Source organism: Varanus komodoensis, unplaced genomic scaffold (genome assembly GCF_004798865.1).
Source record: "Varanus komodoensis strain SLA01 unplaced genomic scaffold, ASM479886v1 scaffold1, whole genome shotgun sequence".
In the NCBI taxonomy this organism is placed as follows: Eukaryota; Metazoa; Chordata; class Lepidosauria; order Squamata; family Varanidae; genus Varanus; species Varanus komodoensis.
The window spans coordinates 71,984,131-72,000,038 of NW_025335268.1; the positions used below are offsets into that span (position 1 = coordinate 71,984,131).

At 51.4% G+C, this 15,908-nt stretch overlaps 1 protein-coding gene across 5 annotated transcripts in view; it reads right to left on the minus strand.

Moving 5' to 3' along the window:
* The window catches only part of PLXNA4 (plexin A4), a 498,163-nt gene that overhangs the window by 66,952 nt on the left and 415,303 nt on the right, over nt 1–15,908 (minus strand). For all 5 annotated transcript variants that reach the window (XM_044428501.1, XM_044428509.1, XM_044428519.1 and 2 more), the window contains exons 13-15: nt 10,265–10,382; nt 3,364–3,500; nt 2,369–2,569 (exon numbers count right to left, since the gene is read on the minus strand). In XM_044428501.1, the coding sequence (XP_044284436.1) occupies nt 2,369–2,569; nt 3,364–3,500; nt 10,265–10,382 (456 nt within the window). The remainder of the gene's footprint in view (nt 1–2,368; nt 2,570–3,363; nt 3,501–10,264; nt 10,383–15,908) is intronic.

Consider the following 15,908-nt stretch of genomic DNA (forward strand, 5'->3'; position numbering starts at 1 on the left):
TACTTTCCCCATCGGAATTCACTTTTCCCACTGAACCATATCAAAAAAGGTCGAAAGGTCATCAGTGAAAATGGGAGTCAACTGAAACAAGTTTCAAACTGATTTTCGGAGAATTTTGGTGAGCCCCAAAATCAGAAGCTTCCCATCTTTTCTTCAGGCTCATCCTTGAAAGCTGAAGCCCCCCTGTACTTTGGTCTAACATACGCTGGATCGTTGAAATCGTTTCTTTGCCATTTCCCACTTCTCCAAATGGAACTTTCAGTCACCTCTGATCCCAGATGCATTTACACTAAATTAATCTTAACTGTTTAAATTCCTCACAATAATTAAGGTCCTTAATTGATTTACAAGGAACAGAAAGAGGAGCTTGAGGGGTGGGTGGGATGTGGGGAGCTGCAGTATGTTAATTGCCCAGCCAGGTTTTTAACCCCTCCGGCCTTCCAATTACTTCACTTTCACCATGGAGCGGTAAACCAATGATGTATGGCGGAGAGAGAAGAGAAGCACTTCTCCTTTTAAAGTCTCTTAAAAGGAATGCATGAACATTTAATGACCAATTTCTCTCTTCACTGGGCCGGGCTTGGCATGATTTACATATCTTTTAGTTGCTTCCACATCCAAGGGAGTGTGAGGCCGGCCAGTGTGAATCAGCACTTTGATTGCACCAAACATCTTCTCCAATGCAAAAGCATTCCCAGTGCAGTAATAATGTTATTATGAATGATAACAAAATCCTTACACTCGACAGTCCAGATGTATAAATCGCCTCCTAACAATCTGAGAGCTCATTTAGGCTTTGATGCAAACATCCTCAAATATATTAAAGATGCAGCCCTCCACCTGTTGAGCAGAAAGATGGGATTCCCAGCCCAGGTGAAGTCTGGGGAAGGTGGCAAGCTGGTGCACCTTTCTTCTGCCTAACTTTGCAAAGGATTGCCCAGGTGAAGGATGAAAGGGGCTGGGATTCTAAGGCCCTGATCCTGTCCTGCTCCTTTCTCTGCAGTGACTGGCTCTTTGGGGGGTGTGAAGCGTCTGCGCATTGCTCCTTCTCTGTGAAGTGCTGAATGCCCCTCCTAAAGCTTTGTGGCTGGTGGCAGAAGCCGGGCAGGGTGCAGAACTCGGGGTGCGATGCATTTAAAGAGCTCCGGTTTCTAAGGATCTGACCCACACTTGTGGATTCTGTTGTGACCTGCACACATCTTGCACAAGCGCAGTGACGGGCCACTAGGATGGAGGCTGGTTTGCAGGGTAAGGAGAGGAGGAGAGACTGAGGGAGCTGGGTCTCTTCAGCCTGGAGAGGGGGAGACTCCGAGGGGACCTGCTAGTGACATGCAGGTACGCAAGGGGCTGCCACGCAGAGGCGGGTCATGACCTTTTTTCCCCCAGTGGAGGGCAGGATGCATTTCAGTGGAGCCAAGCTCAGGGAACCAAGATTCAGGGTGGATGCCAGGAAGCACTTCCTGACAGTTAGGACCCTGAGGGTGTGGAATGGGCTTCCACGGGAGGCGGTTGAGGCCCCATCGGTGAGGGTGTTCAAGGACAGGGTGTTCAAAGGACAGGTAGACAGGAGTGGAGCTGGCTGGAGCCAGGGGTCAGACTAGATGGCCCAGGAGACCCCTTCTGACTCACTCTGTTTCTCTGTTTCCTATGTTGCTAAGTGCACCATCTCTAATGTGGGCGTCCAGTGGATTTCATACCTCTTCCAACATGGCAAGCCTCCCCTCAGACCACTCACATTTAAAAGGTATCCATTGGGAGAAACAGTGTCCTGGAATCTGCATTTTGGAGCAGTTGTAAATACGAAGTAGCTAAACTGGATGTTCCCCCTCAGAGGCTGCCCGGGGCAAATGTGCCGGGTGGGTTTCCCCAGCCCATCGCAGATGCGAAGTCCCTTTCCTGGGCCGGGACAAATTAAGCACCAGGAGCCAACACTCACATTGCTTGGGTCCACAGGTGGATGAACTGTGGGGTGCAGGTCACACGTGTCCCCTGCCCTCCCCAGTGGGGCCAAGCTAGCCCCCACTGCCCCCCTCAAATTAAAGGAGGCAGCAGAACAAGCATCCAGCGACTGTGATATGTAACCAGCCCAACCGTGGCTCTTTGCTGCTCCCAGAAGAAAGTCAAATATAACATGAGAAGCAGCTAAATCTGAAATGTGATGGAATGAACCCCTCTGCATGGATCTGCTGGTGATATTCAGGGCTAGCGAGGCCTTCTTCTTCTTCTTCTGGCTTGGGTGGGGGCAGAAAAGAGTCCTAGATCCCCCAAAGTTTCCCACTTCTGATTTAGGCTGGATTTTTTTGGGGGTGGGGGGAGAATTTGAGGACTCCCCTCCAAGCTGCTCCCGCCACCAGCAGCAGCCCAGTACCTGACAATGCTCCATTCGGGCTCGATCCTCAGAATGGATGGATCCTCCACATATTTAAACTTCAGCTCCTTGGGTGCCTTGGCCTTCTCCAGTTCTTTGTGCAGCGTGGCCTTGTCCACCTTGACTGACACGTCCACCACGTTCCTTTCCAAGCCATTGCTGAAAGCCGTGGTGTTGCAGACAATGTATTCCGCAGTCCTCCTGTCAGGAAAATGAAGCAAGATGAAGAGAGCCAGGCGAGTCCTGCTCTTGTATTTTACCAGGTGGAAACCAATATTGTCAGGCTGGGAAATGCATCCATGGAGGCCTTCTTCTTACATTTCCAAAATGTAAAGTTTCATGCCTCCGTTTCCAGTTGTATGAAATTAATACACTATTCTAAGTGAAGCCCTTCACACTTCCAAATCTGGCTTCCTTTGAAGCATTGCAGCACGTTCACCTTTCTGAGTAACTTTGCTCTGTAGAAATGACTTTTCTCTAGCTAACTGAAGGACAAATGCACTTTCCATTATTACTTGGCTTGCATTTTTAAGGAAAAGCAGTCTCCTCTGGCCTGATTCAGAACCATGCCGCAGATCTGGATGGGGCCCCTTCAGCTGTTCCTTACATAAACTGCTCTTCTAGGGTTCCTGCCAGTCCCCAGAGAGAGAATCTTTTGCAAACAGGGCTTTTAAGGGAACTTGGCAGCCAGTGCCCTCTGCCCCGGCTTGGAATGCTGGGCCGCCTTTTAGATCAAGGCTCTGCAGGGGTGGTTTTCCTTTCCAAGAAAAGAGGCCCATTTGCCACATTTTTGAAAGCATGCAGAGTGCAAATGCCATTGTCCCTCGTTGATGGAACTGCCCCTTCACTTCACAATCCCCCAAAGTCTGCATGCAAAGGTACATCAGGGGGCCAGGCAGGCAGGCAACAGGATTGGGGCCCAAGATGCCCATCCTAAATGGTGACCATTGACTGCAACTATTCCCTGAAATATTTAATCTTGTCAGGCTGTGTACCAGTGGAAAATGCAGGGTTGCTGCCCGAAGGACACCGAGACGGTGCTGCCGGCATTCAGGTTTTTGCCCGTGATCGTGACCTGTGTGCCACCCGAGACCGGACCTTGCTTCGGATTTAGGTCGGAAAGGGTCAGGATCTGAAAAGACACAAATCCAGAAGAAGAAGCGCTGAAGAACGAGCTGAAAGAACCGCACCAGATCTGCAAGGACGACAGCACAGTCGGTGTACGGATGGAGAAGCGTTATTGATTTTAGGGGTGTAGAATTTGTTTTCCAGTGATGTGATATTGCTGGAAATTACTCTGAGGAACATTTAAGAAGACATTTGAGGCACAGAGGCTGGGCTTACCGCCAAATCCTGCACATGTTTACTCAAATTTAAATCCCACTGAGCTTAATGGGACCTATTCCCAGGTGCCCGGGCCTATGGAGGGGATCAGAGAGAATGCTGGCTTTGGTCACAAGCCCACATGGAATGGCGAGCTCAAGCTGGGCTCCGCGAAAGAGATTTGCAGCTGCTAAATATATGCTTCCACATGCCCCCACCCCCAAAAAGGTCTTTCAGCTTTGCAAATGTGCGTCAGTTCGACCCATACATGAATCAGCCCCACGTTGGTCTGCAAAAAGTTTCTCTGGCCAGTGAGGTCTGTGTACCCTTAATGCAGTCTTGATGCTGAGACCCAGTTAAGACTCCATCTTTTTTGCAAGCATTTGATGGGGGATTTAGCTTAGATGTTTCTTTCAGGTCTGTATTTTATGGCTGGAGAACAGAGCTGTTATTTCTTGCTTTTATATTTTGTATGTTAAAGAGTTGACATTATGTTTCAATGCTATAATTCTGGCAATTTTTAAAACTTTGTGAATCACCCAGAGAGTTTCAAGTATGGCATAGAATAAAAATGGACTTTAAAAATAAAATATAGGGATGGTAGTGGAAAGTATTCACCATTATTTAGCACAGAACCTGCAGGGGAGGGTGTGGAATCCCAGAACACACTGATGCAAGCTGAGCAGGCTCAGTTCTCAAGGAATGCTGGCTTACCCATGGAGGGCCATGGGATGGAAAACCAGGGGAAAGGAACAGAATATTCTAGAAGAGGGCTTGGCTCACTGGAACCCTAAACAGGAGATGGAGTGGCACTGGGCACCCCATTGACCATTCCCAGTTCATATTTGGCATGACAAATATTTGACTTTCCTTCCCAAACTTGAAATTTATTTATTATTTTTTATTATTAAAAGCTTTTCTAACTCATCCACCACTAGCATCTCAGGTCAGCTTTCAATGAAAAGAATACGAAAATTTAACATTTATCTACGGCATTCCCATTTCCAAGTATTCCATTTCTGCCCTAAGCTGTGATTTTGCCTGGTTCCAGTTAAGTCTTAAGTACACACTCACATGGAAATGAAAAAAAGAATCTAATTTCCTAAACCTGCATTGCATCAGTGCTGCAGAGAAAGGCTAGGTAGAAAATATATTATCAATGAATAAAAACAAATAAATATATAACTCAGCCATTCTCATCTTACTCCTCCCTCCTTAAAAAATCGTATATTTGTTATATATTGAAGAGGGTAGATATAATCCTGACACCAGAGCAAAGTGAGGGATCACCCCCTTTCCAGAGACAAATTTGAAGTTGCAGTTTCTTCTTTCATTAGCATTTTAATAGAAAAACTTTCCACTTGGTCCCAAGTGAAAAGCCAACATCTGCATTTAAATGAAGGGCTCCCCCCACCACTCCGCTTCCCATCTTCCCTTCCACTTTTAAGAATGATGGTATAAAGGGTTTAAAATCTCTTGACGAATGAGCAGGTACAATAAATGGAAAGTGTTGAATGCTGCAAATCAGCCGTGTCAGTTTCTAAAAACAGCAAATGCTTCCACTGCTTTGCTCCAGAGTTTATCCTTGGAGCATCAGAGTAGATGGCGGATGCAGTTCCCAAACACTCATCTGCCTCCTGTCTGTGCTGGTGGGAACTCAGCCCGGGACTCCGACAGTCCTCAGCATTCCCGTTTCTCCCCATTTCTACTGCTTCCAGTTGTAAGTTCTCCGCATCTCAGACCTGAGATCGCTCGGATTCTCAGAACAGTTTCTTCCCTCCTGTCCCATGCCTGATTCCCCGTTGCATTTGTGGTTGCTGCTTGTTTTGTGGAAAGGCAATCTCTATGCCCGGGAAATTTCCTTTATGGACGAAGAGGGGCTGATTTAGGCCTCCGATGAAGCCTGTGCAAATTTGTGCAAATCGGACATGGAATTAGGCATGAGACAACTGTGAGCCCAGGATTGATGATTTGTGAACATTTCCACTGGACCCACATTCAGGTTCATCTCTGCTGCTTCAAACGGGGCATGTGTACCTATTATGGAAACATAAAATGAACTTCTCCTACATCACTATTTTTGCGCAGGTTTTTTGACGGGAGAAATCTTTTTCAAAATGTGCTACGATGCACATCTCAGAGGAGAACTCACTTCTGGCCTAGTGACACATGCGTTGGTGACTTCCCGTCTTGACTTCTGTAACGCGCTCTACATGGGGCTACCCTTGAAGATGGTCCGGATACTTCAATTGGTTCAAAATAGAGCTGCCAGGCTGCTGACGGGGACTGGACGTTATGTTCACATGACTCCAGTTCTCCGTCAGCTTCACTGGCTTCCCATTGAAGTCCGGGCCCAATTCAAGGTGTTGGTGATGACCTATAAAGCCCCAAACGGCTTGGGTCCTGGTTACCTGAAAGAGTGCTTACATCCATATATGCCCAGCCGCCCCCTGAGATCGGCAGGAGAGGCCCTTCTCCGGGAGCCCTCCGTGGAAGAAGTTAGGAGGGTGGTTACTTGGAGGAGGGCTTTCTCAGCGGTGGTGCCTAAGTTATGGAATGCGCTCCCCAGGGAGGTCCGCCTGGCGCCATCGTTATTTGTTTTTCGGCGCCAGGCAAAGACCTTTTTATTTAAGCAGTATTTTAAATGTTAATATTATTGAATTTTATCTGGCCAGGGCGGTGTGTTTTATATTGTATGTTTTATATTATATATTTGTATTTTAATGTATATATTTTAAAATGTTATTTTAATTTATTGTTGTAAGCCGCCCCGAGGCTTCGGCGAATGGGGCGGCATAAAAATGTTTTAATAAATAAATAAATACATACATACATACATACATAAAATGGGATAAATTCACATCCAAATCCAAATTGATCCCCCCCCCATCCTCCAAAAGAAACCCTAGCAATGACGTCTCGAGCACATCTAATTACGCTGCTGTGCCCTGGCAGCCCATCAGCCTGGGCTGAAGATGATGTTTCGAGAAGCCTCAGCACTCAACCAAGCTGTGCAGAAGTCCAGTGAGAAAAAATCCCAGTTCTTGAAGCAAGAAGCCGGGTGTGGTTCTGGAAGAGCAGGTAGCATTGGGCAGGTGTGGCTCGGAGAGGCAAGGTGCCTTCTCGAAGTACTTGTGTATCAGATGCAATACTCACCAAAGGACTCACTAAACATGCCAGCAGCCAGTTCGCTGCTGGCTGAGAGGGGTGGAGAGTCCCATTGCTGTAAAGCAAGAAGACCAGCGAGATCTAGGCACGGGGCCTGATCCTCACAGTTACGTATACAAATCCCCCATTGATTTCTTTGCGCATTTGTCCTCCTCCATTGCAAAAGGTACTGGTGAATCAAAGTCAAAGACATGGAGTCAAGTGCTTTTTTGGGGGGTGGGGACATGCCCACACCCCAAATTAGGGATCTCTAATGATCCTGATTAAAGCGAGGACCCTGGAATTCATGATGCTCACAGCCGTTGCAGAGACAAATTGCAATGGGGACTGGAGCCTTGTGCAAATGTCTCTCAAACTCTCCGAGGAGAAATCCTCAAAGGTCTCCCTGGAGGAGCAATGGCAACACAGCTCTTTTGTCCTCGGGTTTTTCCCTTTTTGTGCTCCTGCCGGCCAAGACAGCAAACGCCTTTTAGCCTGCCCACCCCTTTCCAGCCCGGAAATGCCCCATAGCGGCCCCATCCCAACTCACTGAATTTTGGAGTGCAGGGACCACCCAAAAATGGATGAAAAGGTGACGTTTTTTCATCCTAGGCTGCCTACTCCCATTTTTGCAGTCAAAGCCTGCATTAAAGACACTTTGAACAAATAAAGGAATAATATTCATTTCCATCTTCAGTCCTAAAATTTCCAGAGGTGTGATGATAAAATAATAGCGATAATCATTATCATCACATTTGCAAACTTGTGAGAAGTCGCAATCGTCTCTTAATGATTCACAGCTGTCTTCACAAACGTGCATTGCTTATTCACAGGGGGGTACGTAGGGGCCAGAATCTGCGGCATAGACTATTTACACCTTCCCCCTCTTTGTCGAGAAAAAGAAAACAGAAGAATTAAAAGAACAAATGGGATTAATATAATTAGCAGGGCCCAGAAAACACTGCGCTTGCACACTTAACGCAAACCAGCTGTGTGGTGAGGGAAGGCTGGGCCTGATTCAGAAACACCCGAGAAGCGGCTGCCGCCTATGGCTGCCCCTCGGTCCAGGATGGTCCAGATACACTGGCCCACACTGGGATTTCTGGGGACGTCGATGGATGAAGAGAGGGTGCTGCCAGAGGTGGGTGAGAACTTGCCAGGATGCCAATGGGCAGCTTTTAAACAAATGTAAATAAATAATGGATAAATTGTGGAGAGCCATTGCGATGTAACAGTTGGAGGGCTGGCGAACGGCCAGAAGGACCTGGCTCGGAGTCCCCACTCAGGCACAACGCTCCCAGATAGCTTTCGAAAACTCACAGGCTCGCCGCCTAACCCAACGCACAGAGTGGTGAGGATAAAATGGGGAAGGGAACCATTATGTAGCCCCCCTCGGGTTCCTTGCAGGAAGAAAAGCTGAGCTATAAAGACAGTAAAACAATAAAAGTGAAGGTGGGAGAAAGGGAGACTGATGCATTCATGCAGTGCCAGCAAACAGGTCTGAATTTTGTTTGCTTCTGCTAAGCAGCTGCTAAAAATCATACGTTTCTTCGTAAACATGACAGGAGGAACTAGGGAGTTAAACATCTGAGTGCAGGAGAAAGCGAAATTAGCAAATCCATTTGTCCCAATGCACCGCCACTGAATGGACACTTCTTCCGACTTGGGTTGCCTCCTCAACGCAGTTGGCCAACCAATTCTATCATCCCCGGCCACATGGACAATGGTTGGACATGAGGGACATAATAACCCGACCCCACCTGGCAGTCATGCTTCTCAAAATCAGGGGAGCTGTCATTTTATCTCATGACGGCAGCTAGAAGTCCTGTGGGAGGTCTCTCCGTGTCATTTTCCCCTGAGCCAAGGGAAGGACAGCTAAATGAGCTTTTCTGTCCAGTGAGACACGCTGGAACTTGGGATGGTGGCCCCAAAGAGACCCTTAACCACGGGCAGTTCAGATGCTCAGCTGCAGCAAGAGCTTCTTAGCAGAACAGATCCAGTGCCACCTAGTCTCCAGCCTCCCAGTTCTCAGAAACACCCAGCTTTGAAGAGCACCTCCACGGCAAAACAAGCTTTTAACTTCAGGGAGCATCACGAGCTACCCAGCATTCCCAAAGGCCAGATCCCGAAATGGGTCCAGAGCCCACCAGACCTACAAATCATGCACCTAACCAAGATTCAGGTTGGATGCCAGGAAGTACTTCCTGAGGGTTGGGACCCCGAGGGTGTGGAATGGGCTTCCACGGGAAGTGGTTGAGGCCCCATCAGTGAGGGTGTTCAAGGGTAGGCTGGACGTCCACATGGTGAGCATGTCGTGAGCGGAGCCGGCTGGAGCTGGGGGTCAGACTAGATGGCCCGGGAGACCCCTTCTGACTCGCTCTGGTTCTATGGTATCCTTTGTTGAGGGCTTGGTAGTTTGGATCTCATGAGGCTGAAGCTGAGGTGGGAATGTGGGGAACCCAGTCCAATGCATTGCATTTCAAGGGTCCCCAAGCCATAGTGACCGTCATGGATTTCCCCATTTCCCTCTCAAGTCACTTCTGAAAGGCTCTGCCCTCGTGTGTAGAGATGAAGGCCTTCTGCCATGCTACCATCTATGAAACTAAATCTCTCAAGCCAGAAAAGGATTCACAGTCCTTGCCATATTTCCCTGGAATGAATCCAGAGCAGAAGATGCTTCCAGAAGCAGGATGGGAATGGAGAATACACGAAGAGGCATGCTGGGAATAGGAAAACGTGGGTGGCTGGTTGGTCAGACGAGTGTCCCCCTTTTAAATGAACTCATGTTCATTTTCATGTCCCATGTTCCATTTGGACTAATGTTTACCCAGGAACAATGGCGAGGTGCATCTTGGGAGCTGTAGTTTGGAACTGCATAGAGTGGCAAGATGCATCGTGTCACCCTGTTAGGCCTCTTTCTGCATGGCTTTACTGGCCTGCAAGGTGATGCCTTGTAACGTTTGCTCGGCATGAAGATGGTCCCTGCACGGCCAGAGCAACGGTGGTGCGACAATGGAAGCAGCTTAGCAAGTTGTTTTGAACCCGATTTTCGGAGGGTCTAGGCAGGCAGGTGGCTGAAGATGCAGGCCAGGGTGTCCGTGTGCTCTTTCAATGCATGTGCCCCCAGACATGCCATCAATTCTGAGCTCGCTAACAAATCCGTAGCACACTGATTGCAGCTTGCTGCAAAGGTGGCGACCAACGAGCCAACTAATTGCAACATTTGGCAGAACCATTGATCTGACATGAGCTGAAGTTCAGAACATCTAGAGGGTAGATGTCTGAAGCAGTGACCTCAGGACAGCACTTCAGGGATCGTGCTGTTTCTGCCCCAAAGAATTCCCCGTGTCGCAACGTTCTCACACACTGGAGAAATGCCTGAACCGTTCTGCCTGGATTCTCATGACTGGATTCTCCTGGACTTACCGTGAAGTAGTAGAACTGGGAGGATTTGGCCATGAACTCCGGCTTGCATTCGGCCACGCAGATGTCCACATTTCCGGCGTGCTGGCTGAGTTTGGCCTCGCCCATCTCGCACACTATTCTAGAAGGAAAGTGAAAGGCATTCCAGAGGTGAGCATTGCCTTCAGCACCTGGAATCAGCGAAGTGGAGTGAGGACTGCAGGCCTGCTCAGGACCAAAACAGGGACTGGGGAACTCAAGGCAGGAGGACGGGCTTCATGAATGGGGGGACCTCCTGTCCTTGCAGATAAATGTTAAGGGGATAACAGTCACCCTATTGGCAGGGGTCCATCCTTGAGCTCCCTTTCCTTCCACAGGGAAGCTGATGTGGAGCATTGCAAGCTGCAGAATTCCCCAGACTCAACTCCATTAGCCAGCTTTGAGAAATCGCAGGTGGGCCCAGCTTGAGCCGGGTGACCATCAAACCCCGAGAGCCACCTTGCCTCCGTTGCAGAGCTGGGTGCTTCCTGGTGGGAGTGCAGGGGCTTCTGTCCTGGACACCAAGGTCTTGTTGAGTTGGGAAGCAGCAGGGACCGTGCCCTGTGGTGAAAGTGTCATGGCTCCCCACTGGTACAACTTAAGTCAGAGGTGTGGAACTCAGGCCTGTGGGCCAAATCCACTCCACCTACAGTGCCAATAAGTTCCTGTAAGAGTTCCTAGATGCCCATGGTCTTCTCCTGACCCAGCCCCCTTTCCCTACAACCACTGGTTGGTGGTTGGATTCTTGGATATGAACCCCACTGCATGTAAAATTTTCACATAAAACGTGTGAACAACACCTGGCAGGAGACCGCGCCCGCGCCCGAGAACCGCACCGCGCCCAAAGACCGCGCCGCGCACGCGCCCGAAGACCGCGCGAAGACTGCGCCGCGCCGCCGACTCCGCCGCTACCTGACTGCCCTGCCACGCCCCTGCACACGTGGCAGGTGTGCCCGGACGGGGTGGGGCGTCGGGTGGCCGGCGGCTACAAAGTGCTGCAGGGGGGAGTGCCGGCGGGAGGAACAACACCTGGCAGGAGACCGCGCCCGCGCCCGAGAACCGCACCGCGCCCAAAGACCGCGCCGCGCATGCGCCCGAAGACCGCGCCGCGCACGCGCCCGAAGACCGCGCGAAGACCGCGCCGCGCTGCCGACTCCGCCACTACCTGACTGCCCTGCCACGCCCCTGCACGCGTGGCAGGCGTGCCCGGACGGGGTGGGGCGGCCGGCGGCTACAAAGCGCTGCAGGGGGGAGCGCCGGCGGGAGGAACAACACCTGGCAGGAGACCGCGCCCGAAGACCGCGCCGCGCACGCGCCCGAAGACCGTGCGAAGACCGCGCCGCGCTGCCGACTCCGCCACTACCTGACTGCCCTGCCACGCCCCTGCACGCGTGGCAGGCGTGCCCGGACGGGGTGGGGCGTCGGGCAGCCGGCGGCTACAAAGCACCGGCAGCGGCCGGGGCCGGCGGCCAAAGGGCGTCGGCCAAAGGGCGGTTTGCCGCCGTTTGGGGGGGCTGTTCGGGGGGGGGCTAGGCTGGCCAGGGGACTTGCTCTTTTGTTGTGGCAGTCCCTTCTGTTGAACGGCCAATTTTAAATGTTTTATAATTTTAAAGTGTTTTAACTTGTTTTTATGGAGTCGTCCCTGGCCATGTTGCCGCCTGAGTTTCCTGGGGAGCGCACTGGCGCCGCCATTGGTGTGGTGATGGGCAATGGATGTAATAGCGGTGGGGGCTTAACGTGTCCGCATAGAAGAAGGAGGGACAGATGGCTGACACCTGTCCCTACTTCTGGTTTTGCTCCCAGCCAGAAGGTGCCAGGGAGTCTTGTCAGTCGCCCCTCGGGCCTGACGGTGCTGTTGTTTAATGCCAGGTCGGCCAATAACAAATCTGCCCTCATCCATGACTTGATTGTGGATGAGGGGGCCGACCTGGCCTGTATAACGGAGACCTGGGCGGGAGAGGGGGGGGATGTTGCCCTCTCTCAATTGTGCCCGCCCGGGTATATGGTCCAGCACTGTTCACGGCCGGAGGGGAGGGGAGGGGGGGTCGCTTTGGTTTACCGGGCCTCCATCACTCTCACGGGACTTCCTGTCCCTTCGAGACCAGGGCTGGAGTGTCTCTACTTGGTGTTGGGCGACCGAGACAGATTGGGGATTCTGTTGGTGTACCGTGCACCCTTCTGCCCAACAGTCTCCCTGCCTGAGCTGACGGAAACGGTCTCGGACCTGGTGTTGAGGACCCCCAGGATGCTGGTCCTGGGGGACTTCAATATCCATGCCGAGGCTAGTTTGACCGGGGCGGCTCAGGACTTCATGGCTTCCATGACGGCCATGGGGCTGTCTCAACATGTCACCGGCCCGACCCATGAACGTGGACACACTCTGGACCTGGTTTTCTCGATGGGGCAGGAAGAGGGTGGTCTGAGGGTGAGGAATTTATGCTTGACTCCCCTGTCATGGTCAGATCACTTCCTAGTGAGGTTTGTGCTCGAGAGCGACATCTCCCTCTGTAAGGGTGCAGACCCGATTGTGTGGGTCCGCCCCCGGAGCCGGATGGATCCGGAAGGATTCCTGAAGGCTCTGGGGGAGTTTCCGGCTGACAAGACGGGTGCTCCTGTTGAGGCTCTGGTTGAACTGTGGAATGGGGAGATGACCAGGGCTGTAGACACGATCGCTCCTAAGCGTCCTCTCCCACCGGGCAGAGCCCGCTCTTCCCCTTGGTACACTCCAGAATTGAGGGCAATGAAGCAGGTTGGGAGACGGCTAGAGCGTAGGTGGAGGAAATCACGTGATGAATCTGACCGAACACACTTAAGAGCCCACTATCGGGCCTATGCTGTGGCGGTGAGGGTGGCGAAAAAGAGACACTTCTCCGCTTCCATTGCCTCCTCACAATGCCGTCCGGCGGAGCTCTTTCGAGTGGTGCAAGGCCTGGTTCACCCAGGGCCAAAGGAAGAGCTGATTCCACCCTCAAAGGCCCGCTGTGACGACTTTGCCGAGCATTTTAGGGAGAAAATCGCTCAGATTCGTCACGAGCTGGATTCCACTATTGATTCAGAGGTTTTAAGGGAGACACCAACGCTGCCGTCTGGTCCAGAATTATTGGATGAATTTCAGTTATTGCGGCCCGATGATGTGGACAAGGTGCTTGGACGAGTACGTCCTACCACTTGCCTTCTGGACCCTTGCCCGTCTTGGTTAATAAAGGATTCCAAGCACGGGATTGGAACCTGGATCTTGGAAGTGGTTAACGCTTCTCTGAGGGAGGGTCGGGTGCCTGCCCCTTTAAAGGAGGCGGTAGTCCGACCGGTCCTGAAGAAGGCGTCACTGGATCCAGGGATGGCCGCTAACTATAGACCAGTGGCCAACATCCCGTTTCTGGGCAAGGTGTTAGAGCGAGTGGTGGCGGGACAACTCCAAGCACTCTTGGATGAAACTGATTATCTGGACCCATTTCAGTCCGGCTTCAGACCCGGGTACGGTACTGAATCTGCCTTGGTCGCCCTGTACGATGACCTGTGCAGGGAGAAGGACAGGGGGAGTGCGTCCCTGTTGGTTCTCCTGGACCTCTCAGCGGCTTTCGATACCATCGACCATGGTATCCTTCTGGATAGGCTGGCGGGATTGGGGGTCGGAGGCACCGCTTTGCGGTGGTTCCGCTCCTATCTCAACGACCGATTCCAGAAGGTGGTGTTGGGGGACTATGGCTCTGCGCCATGGCAGCTTTGCCATGGGGTACCGCAGGGTTCCATTTTGTCCCCTTTACTGTTCAATATCTACATGAAACCGCTGGGAGAGGTCATCAGGAGGTGTGGGCTGCGGACCCATCAGTATGCTGATGATACCCAGCTCTACCTCTCGTTTTCCACCAATCCAGGTGAGGCAGTGGCTGTACTGAACCGGTGCCTGGCCGAGGTAATGGGCTGGATGAGGGCCAATAAACTGAAGCTCAATCCAGACAAGACGGAGGTCCTGTTGGTTGGCGGTTCGGGCTTCGGAGAAGGTGACCTGAACCTTGTCCTGAATGGGGTTGCACTCCCTCCTAGGGACAAGGTCCGCAGCTTGGGAGTGCTCCTCGACCCGGAGCTTTCACTTGAAGCTCAGGTGACAACAGCAGCGAGGAGCGCTTTCCTCCAGCTTCGGCTGATTCATCAGCTGCGCCCCTACCTGGAGTACGACTGCCTTGCAACAGTGACTCATGCGCTGGTGACTTCCCGTCTTGACTTCTGTAACGCGCTCTACGTGGGGCTACCCTTGAAGACGGTCCGGATACTTCAATTGGTTCAGAATAGAGCTGCCAGGCTGCTGACGGGGACTGGACGTTATGTTCACATGACGCCAGTTCTCCGTCAGCTTCACTGGCTCCCCATTGAAGTCCGGGCCCAATTCAAGGTGTTGGTAATGACCTATAAAGCCCTAAACGGCTTGGGTCCTGGTTACCTGAAGGAGCGCTTACATCCATATTTGCCCAGTCGCCCCCTGAGATCGGCGGGAGAGGCCCTTCTCCGGGAGCCCTCCGTGAGAGAAATTAGGAGGGGGGTTACTCGGAGAAGGGCTTTCTCAGCGGTGGCGCCTAAGTTATGGAATGCGCTCCCCAGAGAGGTCCGCCTGGCGCCGTCGTTATTTGTTTTTCGGCGCCAGGCTAAGACCTTTTTATTTAAGCAACATTTTAAATGCTAAATACAATTGAATTTTATCTGGCCAGGGCGGCTTATTTTATAATGTGAGTTTTAATTAAGATTATTTTATATGGATTTTAACTTGTTTTATCTATGTTGTAAGCCGCCCTGAGGCTTCGGCGAATGGGGCGGCATAAAAATGTTTTAATAAATAAATAAATAAATAAATGTTTCTCCTAAAACTTAATCAAAAACACGATGAGCTAAATTATGCTGGCATTTTGATACATCCACTTTGTCTTTTGTCCCAGCTCCAGTCTAATCCAAGTCCCAAAAGGTTCTCCAGCATGGAATTTGGCCTTTGGGCCAAAAGGGATTTGATAGCCACATCTCGAGTTGGGGCGCTATCCAGGGTGCTGAAAGCCATCCTCACAATAGCTTACCCTCCACAGAGAGCCAAGAAAAGCTTGTATAAAGTACAGAATGAACACTGCATTGGGTGAGCAGCCCCACTGAAGCGGGCACCACCAGCTTTCCCTGCCTGAAGTCCTACACCTGCAAGGACCACCTGGGTGTGAGCAGGGCACGGCTGGTGGTCCCAAGACTCCTTCTGCTCCCCCCTCAGATGTGCACCTGCTCACACTTACTTGGTTTGATCTCAGGATCATCAAATAGTGGGAAATGAATGCACACCTTCTATTTCAAGGTTCCATAATCAAACCAAGCATGGCAGAACATGGAGGGCAGCATCTTGCAAACCCCTGCAGAGCAATCCACCTTCACGCTTGCCCTTGAAGAACGTCTCTGCTGTAAGCCCAGTGTGCTCATGCACTGGATCTTCAGAAGCAGCTCTGGCCCTCTCAGTCGTGGGGGGGGGGTGCCTCTCCCTACCTCCATGCCATCTCATTCCAGTGGTCTGAGGCTAACAAGACGGGATGGGCTGCAGCCCCCCAAAGCTGTCCCATGGCGGCAGGCATTCCGTGCCTGCAGCCCCCCAAAGCTGTCCCATGGC